The following is a 13,426-nucleotide window of genomic DNA, read 5'->3' as shown; positions in this document are numbered from 1 at the left end:
TTACCCTAGAACCTTGAGCTCTTAGACACAGACATGGAGTCTTCACACAGGAGTTGTGTGAGTCCTGATGTATTGTTAAGGGTTAGAGGTTCTCTGATGGCTGGGAACAGTTTGTTACATTTTATTGGTGTGGTGTCATATTGCTTTGTCAAAGGAGACCCTTTTCAATGGTTTCTGACCATAAAGCAAAGGAGGCAAAATGTTCTAGATTCCTAAACAGAATGTTATGTTCCATGGTCAGGCTAAACGTTTTCTTTTCTTTTTTTTTTTAAGATTTTATTTATTTATTTGACAGACAGAGATCACAAGTAAGCAGAGAGGCAGGCAGAAAGAGAGGTGGAGGCAGGCTGAGCAGAGAGCCCGATGCGGGGCTTGATCCTAGGACCCTGGGATCATGACCTGAGCCAAAGGCGGAGGTTTAACCCACTGAGCCACCTGGTGCCCCTCAACATTGGCTTTCTAAGGGCAAGGACCAAACCTCACTTTCATTTATATTTCTTCCATTGTTTAGCATAAAGGCCAGCCCAGAACATGTGCTCACTTATGCTTCTGGATGAGCGCCTTATAGAATATTATCTCTTAGTGCTTTAAATGTCTCAGCATTCCTGAAATATAGCTCGACAGTCACTTTCCTCTTTGAAAGCTTTTCTTTCTTAAAGCAATTCCCAGAACTCCCCAGAACCTCAATAAATAAAATTTCCCCTTCCCTCCAAGCTTCCTTCACACTCAAAGGACACTTAACAGACACTGACTAAATGAATGGAGATGTATTACATTCTATCTTGTATTATAGCTATTTGTATATGTCATCTCCCCTCCAAGTTAGAGTCTCCTTAAGATAGACTTTATCTTGATTTTGTTCCACTTCCTTGTAGTTCTTAAGTCATCTGGGCAATATATGTTTGTTTGATTAAAATGTCCATGTAGGGGCACCTGCGTGGCTCAGTGGGTTAAAGCCTCTGTCTTCAGCTCAGGTCATGATCCCAGGGTCCTGGGATCAAGCTCCAAATTGGGCTCTCTGCTCAGCGGGGAGCCTGCCTTTTCTTTTCTCTCTGCCTACTTGTGATCTCTGTCTGTCAAATCAATAATACATAAAATATTTTTAAAAAATAAAATAAAATGTCCATGTAATTAAGTCAAGTATGCATTAGAATAAAGAAGAGTTCAGTGAGCACCAGGTACCTTGGAGAAGTTCTTTGAGATGTGGAAGGGACTGGAAGTGTCTGAGGGTTAAGGTTTCCTAAAAGCATCCTCAGTGACTATGTTTGGGAAACTTCCAGAATTCACTCCCGTCTGGGAAACTTCTAGAATTCACTCCTGGACTAAACGCCAATTATGCACATGGATAATTCATTTGTTTTACAACCTTATTAGCTCCCTTCCCTTCCTTATTCTTTCTTTCTTTTTAAAAAGATTTTATTCATTTATTTGACAGAGAGAGAGAGAGAGATCACAAGTAGGTAGAGAGGCAGGCAAAGAGAAAGGAGAAAGCAGCCTCCCTGCTGAGCAGAGAGGCCAATGCAGGGCTCGATCCCAGGACCCTGAGATCATGACCTGAGCCAAAGGCAGAGGCTTTAACCCACTGAGCCTCCCAGGGCCCCCTTATTCTCCCTTTCTACTGGATCATCTCTCAGACTCTCTGTACCTGAATTCTCCCAGAGGTGGCCCCTGAGAGAACCCAAGAAAAGACGAATTAGAGACATTAGTATGAAGCATCTTTGGCTTATTTTCTACATCTCAGGTAGAGTGTTAGATGAGAAGGCTGATTTTGTCCATCATCCTCTAACGTTCCCTACTCTGTTTTGCTTTCACACTGGAGTCCTGGAGACCAGGGTGATTCAGAGTTAAGACAGAGTTCCTAGAAAATCTCTATAATGAATTAACAAAATTATTGGCTCTTCTCAGCTTCTTGACGTTATTTCACCCATTGCTGTGGCACATTTTCATTTCACTTCAGCTGGTAAGTGTGAGGGTAAATGGTCCACATCTCACCTCCTCTGGGTTCCTTGTAGACACACTTTGTTTTCCTTGGAGTTGGTTCACTCTGCATTTGATGTCTCTCTCCCACTGACTTAGTACAAGATAAACTATTAACAGTAATAGACTATGGGTAATGCAGATGTTGGGAGCCAAATGTGTGTGACATTGTTGCCTTTCTCCAGAACAGTGTAACCTGGCCAGGCTATTCCTTTCAACTGAGCCATAGCCCCCTGGTGAGAAGAGGGAAGGTGTCATAGTCAGCAACTGGTGGTGCTATGTTCTAATAGGAGGTAACATCTGGGGGAAAGGACCTATTATCTGCTTTGTCCCAACAGCTCTCACATGAAATGGCAAAGCACCTGGGGAAGAAACAGTTGGCTGAGGGAAAGAGGGTTTAACAAAATCTAGCAGTCTGGGGTAGACCAGGATATGAAGCTCACGTCCCCACACCTTGGAACTGGCATTCGAGTTACTCTTTGACTATTTATAGTTTTCCTGACTGGTTGTTTTCGAACAAAGGCCACTTCAGCTGTGAATGGACATGACTGTGACTTTCTGGCTAGAGCTGTGCTTCTCAGCAGACACTGACATCACTGAAAGAAAAGTCTGGAGGAGAAAAAAAATCCCAGGGTTCACGGGCCAGATATATGCCTCTCCTCAATCCTCTGCCTCCTGGGAAAAGAGGAAATGCAATCAAGGAAGGGAAAAGGGAAGCAAGTTACCAAGTCAACTAATGAACAATGGACCCATAATGGCTATCTTGAAACAATTTTTTTTTTATCATTTTAGCCAGTCTGAAATACAGAGAAGTCTATGAACATAGGAAACACAGAGTCAAGAGGAGCTTGGAATATACTCACAGATGATAATGTCATTCTCCTGTGACCTTCCACAGGGGCCAGAAAGTCAATATGTGGAGTTTAAATGGAATCTTAATCAATAAAATACTAAAGTGGCTTTCCAGCCACTTTCCCAGTGTAGTAACTTAATTAAAGCATGAAAAGAACTGGCTACGTCATCCAGTTTGCATCTGCCTTTGTCTTTTGGGAAGAAAATCTCTCTCGTTTGAGTTGATTCTGTATATTCATTTCAATTCTTTTATTTATTTATTTATTTTTTGGTAACGCTACCTGGGTAATCTCTGGAAGAATATTTAAATGGATGCCATCTTAATTGTGAGGCAGATCTTTAAACCAGTCAATACGTCCTCCAGATGAGTGGTTTTTAAACCGAGCATCCTGAATCTCCTGGGGTTTTGGCAGAAGGGCCTGCCAAGAATGAGGTGAATGGGGGAGACAGCTCCATGCCTCTCTTCAGCCAAAGGGCTTTGAAAGGTTTTCCCTACACATTGGCCTTTCCTGTGAGACTTTCTTATAAGAAACAAACACAGGTAAAATAGGTTCTATCAAAGACAGGTTTGAAAATGACTTGTGGGGATGCCCACTGCTAACTTCTAAATAGCTGACTTGTATCTCTTTTCTCAGGAAGTCCCGGTGGAGGGTCCCAAGTGGGTCTGGAGTAGGAGGGAGGACTCTGTACTGGGGCCCAGAAAATATGGTCCCAGTCACTTTCTCAGCTGCCTTTCCTAAGAATTTGGGCTAAATTGTTAGGAGAGAGGAGAGCCCATGAATTGAGGCCACCAGCCAGGCCTTTGTGAATGGTAACAACAAAGACATTTATGTTATTGATCAGAAGGGATGAGCTAGGGGAACTGCCTTTTTCCATGCTTTTTCTCTCAGTGCTCAATTCTGATTTTGCAGGGCTATTTATGAAAAGTGCTTATCGTTGAGTTCTTCTAAAAGTAGGTTTTGAGATAAGGATTTGAGTGCCAGTGATTTGTTTGGGAGGCAAACCCAGGAAAAAGCAGTGAAGGAGTATAGAAATGGGAAAAGAAGGAAAGGCGGCTTAGTAAAGCTACAGTTGTGGGCAACTCTAGGGGAAGTTCTAGCTTGTAGTGGAGCTGTTGACTGTATTGGAACAATGAATGCCGAGGGATGTGGGAAGAATACCTAGGTCTGTTAGTGTGGGTATTATCCCATTTTACAGATGAGGAAACTGAAGCTCACGCAAGTCAAGTCCTTTGCCAGAGATTAACCGGCCTAACCATGAACACTTTTCCTCTTCCTTTAATTATGGCTTGTTTGATCTCTCAAGGTTAAACAGCAGATGTTAATAAAAATAATCATGTTTTTAGTAACTTCTGCTTCCTACCCACAAATGGTGCTGGGAAAATAATGATTTTTTAAAAATCTACTGGGAAGGGGACACCTGGGTGGCTCAGTGGGTTAAAGCCTCTGCCTTCGGCTCAGGTCATGATCCCAGGGTCCTGGGATCGAGCCCCAAGTAGGGCTCTCTGCTCAGCAGGGAGCCTGCTTCTTCCTCTCTCTCTACCTGCCTCTCTGCCTACTTGTCATCTCTGTCTGTCAAATAAATAAATAAATAATCTTAAAAAAAAAAAGAAAAATCTACCGGGAAAATTAAGTGATGAAGTAAGTAGTAAAATTCTAGCATAAATCTTCACCTCTTTAACTATAATTCCATCTTAATAAAAAAAATATATAAATGAGTTGACTGAGTCAGAAATGAACATTAGTGCACACATAGGACTGGGCATATATTTTCATCATCAGATAATTCTAATTTCCTATCACTTGCAATAAGTTAAATAAGTCACTCAGCCAAGAGACAGCAACATTCAGGAATGCCTCTGCCCAGTGCCGTGAATCGGAATTCAAGATCTGTACGTGGTCTGAAATAATTTGGCATAAATACCAATGACCACTTTTCATCTGTTCAAGTCAAAAAGGTCTTGTGGGCCGCCATAAGCACATGCAACCTTCCTATCATAAGAAACTTAATTTACCCAGCATTTTCTTTAAAAAATGAGAGGACGAGTAGATGGGATGGGTCAGAGAGGTTAAATGGCTTCCTAAGGTGAAATAAACAGTATGGGTGAATTATTGATTTCTGACCCAGGTTTAGTGGAATCAGCTGTTCTTATCTGCCTGGGGAGGTGATCTTGCTCCTGGGAAGCACATCTGGATTGAATTTCAGGGGATCACATCCCTGCCACTGTCAGTCCAAACCATGTGGTTTAAGTAGTGGCCTCCTCATTGGCTCAAGGGAGAGTCATGTGACGACCTAAGTCTGTCCAATTATTACATTCTATTCTCCAGGCCACAGAGATCCTCCTTCAGCAGTGACCTTGTGTGACTTAAGCCAGGCTGGGGTTTCTGGTACTTTTGATGGAAATATGAGTAAAAGTAATCTCAGTATTAGAGTTGTTGGTGGCTTTCTTGTTAATTTAGGAGAGTCTGCCCAAGCCAGCCTATTGCACGCGGTACAGAGAAAATGATTGCAGATGTAGAAAGACAATTCTGATGACATCATTTGAGCCCCTGGATCCAGTCAGGCCTGAAGTCATTAAAACCTTGCAGTGTAAACTCTGACAGTGTTGTTGTTTTTAAATTTTATTTTTTGTAGTGCAAGTGCTTGACTTAAGCTTTGATGGCTGAGGTATCCATTTCAAAAAGGCATCCACTTCAAAGACAATTATCTTGAATAAACCCATTGCCAGCCACATGACTATTAGGAAGCCGGGACTCTTCCACTCGTCAAGCCGGGACTCTTCCACTCGTCAAGGCTCCTTTGATTTAGAAGGTTTGGTTTAACTTCAGTAACTGGCCATTTGGGTCACTTGTCTTCTCTCTTCCTGCCCTTATGTTTTTATGTTTCACCAATAAAGAGTGAGCCCATGGAACCCTAGGCATACCGGCATGCTCCCTTTCACTCTCTTTCTCTCCCTACAAGTGACCGCCATGTGTGGTCCCAGATGCACTGAGTACTTTCCAGGTCTTATAAATAATAAGCACCTTGGGACCTGGGTGGCTCAGTGGGTTAAGCCTCTGCCTTCAGCTCAGGTCATGATCTCAGAGTCTTGGGATCGAGTCCCACATCAGGCTTTCTGCTCAGTGGGGAGCCTGCTTCCTCCTCTCTCTCTGCCTGCCTCTCTGCCTGCTTGTGATATCTTTCTCTCTCTCTCTATGTCAAATAAAGAAATAAAAAATCTTAAACAATATATATATAAAAAATAATGATAAGCACCTTTTTCTCTCCAAGTTACATGGTGGTTGTTGATGAAGGGCATCCCACAGTCATAATAAGAACCATAAGGGTCAGTATAACAACATTGGTTATTTTTTTTAAAGGCTTTTTATTTATTTTTTTGACACACAGACAGAGAGATCACACGTAGGCAGAGAGACAGGCTGAGAGAGAGGGGGGGAAGCAGGCTCCCCGCCGAGCAGAGAGCCTGATGCGGGGCTTGATCCCAGGACCCTGAGATTGTAACCTAAGCAGAGGCTTAACCCACTGAGCCACCCAGGTGCCCCGACAACACTGGTTTTTGAAGCTGAGACCAACACAAAACACTCCATGACTTTTTGCTCATATGCACCAACAATAAATTTCTTTCTGTGCTGCAGTTAAGTTTCTGTCATTTTTCTACTGTAGGAGTTCCACCTAATACTACAGGTTGGAAGAGTGTCAAGCCCCGTATTGCCTCTAGAACACTCTGGGTGCATCTTGCCATTGACAATAATGACATAATATAGTTCAATTGTGTAAGTATTTAAAATAAGTATCTGGAAAATACAATAGGTTTTTTCTGGTACTGATGTTACCATTAGCGTAGGTCTGTTTAAAGCAAAAATGCTTGCTCTACCTCAACTTCTATTTGCTTTGCTTAAAACCAAATCAACTTGCTACTGTATTTTGAGTTCATTTTAATTATTTAACTATTAATTCAGGCAGTACTGATCAAATACTAAAAGAGATGATATGGTTTCATCTTGACGATTTAATTGCAATAAAGCAAGGGAACTTTTGTACAACGTATTATAAAAATTTAAGAGAAAGAACTGATTTAAAAAAGGAATGTAGCTAGAAACATCTGTTAATATCATAATCTGTTATATTAATTCAATTGCTTAACAAATATTCATAAACACCTGCTCTTCACAGAAAAACAAAAATGTGATCAGACTCAATGTTTTCTCTGGGTTTGGTTTTTTAAAATGAATTTTGGCCTTCCTTTACAGACATAACAGTTCAATGTAATCTGTGGTCTGTTACCTGGGATATCAATTTCTTCTTTTCATGCTAATTTTACTCATTGCCTTCCTTCTAAAAGGTGTAAGTGAGTAAAGAAACCAAACAAACTCCCTTTGGGAGACATTAGTTTTCAGACTGACATTCAGGACCCTTTGGAAGAGGCTGGGGTCATTGTGTACTCCTGTGTTAAACATGGTTTAGCATTACGCATTTTGTTCCAGTGCAAACAACACAACGGATCAAGGCATTTTGCAATGTGTGATTTTTCAATCATAAAAATTAACGAAACTCCCTTGAGAACAGTATTTTCTGCAAGAAGTTCAAATTTTTCTTTGTGGAGCCCGAACATATGCACATTTGGCCTTACACTGTTCAGAAACCCTGTGATTGTTTATCACCAATACAGGCGTCTTCAAAAACAAGAATTCCAGCATGGAAATGGGGCCAACCTGCCAATGACAGCAGGCCCGCAAGGCATCAAAGTCTATTATTCCTTCTGTTTTTTCATTTCACAAATCTATGTTTAGTTGACTAACCTATGGTCAGTTTAAGCATTTTGATGTTAGGCCATATTGAAAAATTTTCACTTAATTTTAGATTACCTCCTATGTAAAAATTATGTGCAGTGCATATGAAAACTAAACATTAGCATATGGCAACTTTGTGTAAAGTTTGTTTGTTTAACACCTACTTTAAAAAAATAAGTTTTTTCATATCAGAGAATATAGTTATATTGTCACATATATACAATATGGATGCATCTTAGTCTTAGCAGTTTATAACAAATATAGGCAATATGGAAGTATCTTTTTCAGAAAACTGAAATTGAATTCGTGGGTCAATATAACCAATGCTTATGCACATTTGAGGAAATAGTCAAAATGAAAGTAGCAGAAAAATTATAATGTAATATACTGATTTTCATCTTCTAATTTATTCTAAGTATATTTCTTATTATAAGTATAATACAATGTAAGTATACAGTGTAAGTATATTATGTTGTAATATACTTATTATATGCTACTAATATCCTACTTATTTTCTTTTGTGTTTATTCATCAAAAAGTATTAACTAGTTGACTGAAAGTTAAAAATTCTTTTCTCAAAGATCATCTTAGTATGAATATTAGATAAGTCATTTGACCTCAAATTTTAGTTTGCTTATCTTTACAAAATAATAATGTACATTTTGAAAGTCATATAATGGGACACCTGGGTGGCTCAGGGGGTTAAGCCTTTGCCTTCTGCTCGGTCATGACCTTAGGGTCCTGGGCTCAAGCCCCACATTGGGCTCTCTGTTCAGCAGGGAGCCTGCTTCCCCCTCTCTCTCTGCCTACTTGTGATCTCTCTGTCTCTCTGTCAAATAAATAAATAAAATCTTCAAAAAAAATTTTTTTAAAAAATGAAAGTCATGTAATGAATGAAAACTAATTTCCTTGTAAATCTGTATGAGTCATCATATTGAAAGTAAACCATACTTTCTTAAATTCCACTTTGTTTGATTTTACTTGTAGCTATTTATAAATAAGAAGATATGAAAGAGAGTTTTTGGAAAAATCCTAAAGTCAAATATCAAATGTGAAAAGCAAAACCAAATTTAAAAATTGATTTTCCTCTTTGTATAAAAATATTATTAAAACTCATAATTACTACCAAATTGAGCTTTTAACTCAGCAATTTCTTAGTCCTACAAAGAAAGATTTCAAAATCGTTCTCCTTTTGACAATGAAACAACACAACACAATAAAACAATTTTCTCAAATATCTTTGCTCACATAAACAGACCCAAAGCAGCAAACAAAATGACGCTCGTGTTTATTTTCTTTTAAGAGTTTTTGAGTTAAGAAATGAAATCTGTGATTTAAAAAAAAAAAAAATCACACCAGGGCTGACATGGAGGTTTATCATCAGTATCATATTAAGTTGTGGAAAAACAAATGAAACTGTTATTTTAAATGTACCTGAAATTTGTGTGCCTGTTGTAATTATGAAATTCATACCTAGTACATCTCTATGATAGCACCAAATAAACTCGCAAATGCTAAGAGATATCATCTTAATTTTCCATTAGAGTTAACATGGGTTCTGCCAGGGTTATAGAATGTTACAAGAATCTGTCACAGATTTCTCTCTTTGTATCCTCTACTTCCTGCGTTTGATCAGAGAATGGCGGATGGCGGCATCATACGCTGGCTGAGGAATGGATTGTTCATAGTGTGGCGTGAGAAGGGGAGGAAGCGGCAAAGTTTAGGCTCTGAAGTGCCTCACTGGTTTCACAAAAGCTATTTGCTTCCTTTGTGCCATGGGCTGTTTCCGGAGGTCTTGTTGGATTTGTTATATCATCGTGTTAGTTACGTTTGGTGAAGTTCAGATTTCAAGTTGTGCCAGTGAAATCTGCAAGGAGTTACTCCCTGCATAACACTAAGGAGAAATGCCACCTCGCTGGGGATGGAAGGGTGTCAGGATAGGTAGGTTCAAGGGGGTGTGAGCCTAGTGATGCCAACACACACCGATGAGTCATCCGTTTCCTCTGACGGGCCTCACCTCCATGGCAGGGATAAGGATGATGATGACAGCAAAGGCAAAGTGCTTGACCATGAAAATGAACAAAAGCCAAAAAAATTTCGTCTGTGAGTTCCCAACTAAAAGCATGTAGGATAAAGTTAATGGTAATATTTTACTTTTATACTTAATACATTCATTTTTGTTTTCATTTAGAGGACTAATTCCAGAATAAATACAATGGGTTAAAAGGCATTTTAATCTACTTTTATGATAACCATCCTTATTAATGACGAAGAGCTTGCTAGAATTATTTCTGTTACTTATGACCTGCCTTCATATTAACATGCAATTTATCTTTCTTAATAATTGGTTAATTGCATTTTATTTTCCTCCCTGTGGAATAGCTAGGCAATTTATAATAACATCAGTGATAACACGCTAGTTTCTCAATGAAGATATATCAGTCCAGGTGAGACGTGGTCTTAGTGGTAAAAGGAAGTTGAGCTGATTCAGGGATGTGATGCCACGTGTAAATGGAAACTCGCAGCAAGTAAATCATTATGATCTTATTTTGGCAATTTATTTCTCCAGAATCAAAAAAACATGAATTTCTTAACTTCCAGGAAACCGAGAACTGTCTTTCTGATATTGATTTTTAGACTAATGATTTTTTCTACAAACACTGACTTTTTTTTTACATATAAAAAGCCAAATTTTACATTTTCTTAAGTGAAGAAATTCATCAGTAGTGTAAACTGGAATAAAATAAGGGTTAGCTTTAGAGATTTAGGTTTCGTTTTAGAGATTTAGAGAAAGCTATGGGTCATTTTACAGAACTTGTAGAAACAGAGCCAAAAAGGCAACCTTTAAATGTTTCTTTTTTTTTGAGAGAGCGAGAGAATCTCCCAGCATGGAGCCCAACATGGGGCTCAATCCCACAATCCTGAGTTCATGAGCCAAAATCGAGTCAGATGCTTAACCGACTGAGTCACCCAGGTGCCCCCTGAAAAGCCAACATTTAAGATTTCCTGTATGAGAAATATGCATTCAGTCACTGGGTAAATTTAAGACAAAATGAATGATTAGACATTTAAAAAATATGTTACATGCATATATATACATAACAACAACAACAGCAAAATCAAATGCCGAAATCTAATTGAACCACTAGTGACTTAAGACAGAAAGGAAAGCAGACATACAAATGTGGGAAACAGATCTAACCAATAGGGGGTGACCCATTCTCAATTAGAAACCCCAGCTTCCCTACAGTGTGGGGCAAAGTGGACTGACCTTTTTTGGCGAGACTATTGTTGGGTTCATACTTCTCAATCAATACTTGGACTTGTTCTTGCTTTAAAGGTGGGTAAAGTATTTCATTTAGCCGGGGATCTCGCTGCTTAAGGTTGATAAAGTCCATCATCTGATCAACAGTAAGGTACGGTTTGCTTTTGGCACCACTAAAACCAATTAAAAACCAGAAATTAGAATACTGGTCCACCAAATGTCATTCATATATTTGCACTTAACTATAGAGAAACAAAATCCTCCCACCCCTGGTAAGCTATCTGGACATTCCCATCTGACCTGGAAAACGTGTGTTTCATCATCACAATTGCTGCATTCTATGGGGTGCAAATATCTTTTGCAATCCCTGCCACTAAATCTCAATGCCCTTGAAGTATACCAGATGCGTAAGAGAATCCACAGTAGGAAAACAGCGCATCTTGTGTGTAAAGCTGCACCACTCTCAACTGAACACAGCACATATGGGTTGTTTTTTGGATTATGACACTAACCTTCTGGTTTAGTCATCAAATTCCCACATCCCACCTCATCATTTAGAGATCTATTTATTACTCACTACTTTAAAAAAAAAAAGTAAACAACCTGGGTACATTTTTATTTTCATTAAGTTATGCTTCAGCAAAAATCTGTAAGTCTTCAACATAGTGTGATTCAATTTCCCATTTCAACCCTGTTGACAACCCAAAGCCAAGTTCAACGGTACAATTATGGCTGATGCTCCTAACATCATTGATAGCAATGAACATCACAAAGTGAGTATATCCAGTGTCATTCTTAGCACTGTTGGCCTGTCTTCCACATTAAAAAAAAAAAAAAAATCCTTATTTTGTTGATATATTTTGGTTGATTTTCTGTCACCCTGTGGATTTCAGTGAACTAGGAAAGGTGAATGGCTACTGCCCTGCATTTACCCTGGTGTTTTGGCTTGTTTCTTTTCTTTTTTTCATTCTTTTCTTTTCTTTCTTTCTTTCTTTTTTTTTTTTTTTTTAAAAAGAATGGCTATATATTTTCTAAAATAAAAACAAATGACTTTCCTCTGGGAGGGTGCTTAGCAATCCAGAGTTCTCATTTCACTAATGTGTGTCCAAGACGTAACCTGACTGGTTTCCCGGTCAGAGATCTTCCTGCATCACGTGTCTCCACTGAGCCAAGATGCTCTATTCTAGCTGTAATCTTCAAACTATGCACGGATACTAAAACACCAATACCCAGCAACAGATCATGGCAAACATCCACTCATTAAAAGCAGTGGTTGCCCCTCTGGGGTAGGAATGTTGATTGTCTCCAACAAATTACACAGAAGCATTGTTGTCATACACAGTGCCCGAAGAGTTCTCTCGTCTCCCTCCATTGCTTAATACATCCTGCCCAAGCCACCCCAAGCTGAAAAAAAGTGGGTTTGAATGCTGTGTTGTTCTCTTACAATTCAGAAAAGATGTTATCAATTTCAGGTCGAGGGCAAAGGTTGTTCAGGAAAACTCTGTACACTTCTGGAGTGAAATCTTCTTGAGGTATTGAATCGTTCTGGGAAATAAAGCAACAGGGTCAGTGAAATGTCTTATTCTTTCCCTATCCTACCCCCTACCCTCTTTTCAAGTCTCTCTCTCCCTTCCTCTTTCTCCAGGAGCCCAGGGTAAACATTCAGAAAACATCTATGAGGCCAGCTGTAGAGTTCATTTGGACACTAGCTTTGAAGAATCAAATGTCATCCTTTCCGTTGCTTGGTCACTATAATTTAAACTTCAGTTTTCTGCATCTCAAGGGATGTTAACACAATTTTTAAAGTACATTTACTAAGTAAGTTAGACCTAGCAAAAACAAGAGTCTGTACTGCAGATTTTTGTTAGGTTGCTTTTTTCTTTTTAGTTTCAATCTTTTAAAAAATTGTTATAAAATATACACACCATAAAAATGACTATTTTAACCATTTTTAAGTGTACAGTGGCATGAAGCATATTCACATTGTTTATAGGCTATTTAGAAGATGTTTGAATAATTTTTTTTAAGGGCAAAGAACCTGGAAACAGACATTTTCAAAATGAAAACATAAATTCCAATTTTGTATCTTTTTTTATTTTCAAAGAATGTTCCTTCCGGTTTAAGTAACCTGATAAATTATAGAACAGTTTTTGTAAGTAGGAGAGCACTAGTCATTATTTCTCACTGATTCCTCTTGGTCTTACTGTTTGGGAAGCAAGTCATTGACATAAAAAGTCATTTCTGGACTTATATTTTTGTTTAGTTGGGCTGCCATGGAAACCGGAAGCATGTATTCAAACCTTATTCAAGGTTAACAGGAAAGACATTCTTCATACTGTTTTCTTATTTCAGGTATGTGTTTATATAATTATTTTTATGTTCAAGCCCTTAAACGAAAAAAAAAAAAACAAACCCCCCAAAAAAAACCAAAAACCAAAATCCCTTCCTTTTACCAAGTGCATATGTTTTGAAATGTACCTTTATAGGAACACCTAAATTTGTTCTCTGAAATTGTACCCTGCCTGCTAACAGATAAGAGAAG

At 38.7% G+C, this 13,426-nt stretch overlaps 1 protein-coding gene across 4 annotated transcripts in view; it reads right to left on the bottom strand.

Annotated features, from left to right (window-relative positions):
- Positions 1-13,426, bottom strand: part of PLCB1 (phospholipase C beta 1) — a 688,962-nt gene that overhangs the window by 196,892 nt on the left and 478,644 nt on the right. For all 4 annotated transcript variants that reach the window (XM_032351387.1, XM_032351388.1, XM_032351390.1 and 1 more), the window contains 2 exons: positions 12,329-12,429; positions 10,891-11,057 (listed from right to left, as the gene is read on the bottom strand). In XM_032351387.1, coding sequence (XP_032207278.1) covers positions 10,891-11,057; positions 12,329-12,429 — 268 coding nt within the window. The remainder of the gene's footprint in view (positions 1-10,890; positions 11,058-12,328; positions 12,430-13,426) is intronic.

The sequence above is a fragment of the Mustela erminea genome, chromosome 7 (genome assembly GCF_009829155.1).
Source record: "Mustela erminea isolate mMusErm1 chromosome 7, mMusErm1.Pri, whole genome shotgun sequence".
In the NCBI taxonomy this organism is placed as follows: domain Eukaryota; kingdom Metazoa; phylum Chordata; class Mammalia; order Carnivora; family Mustelidae; genus Mustela; species Mustela erminea.
The sequence above is the reverse complement of the archived record's forward strand: the minus strand, read 5'-3'. Positions and strand labels throughout refer to the sequence as shown.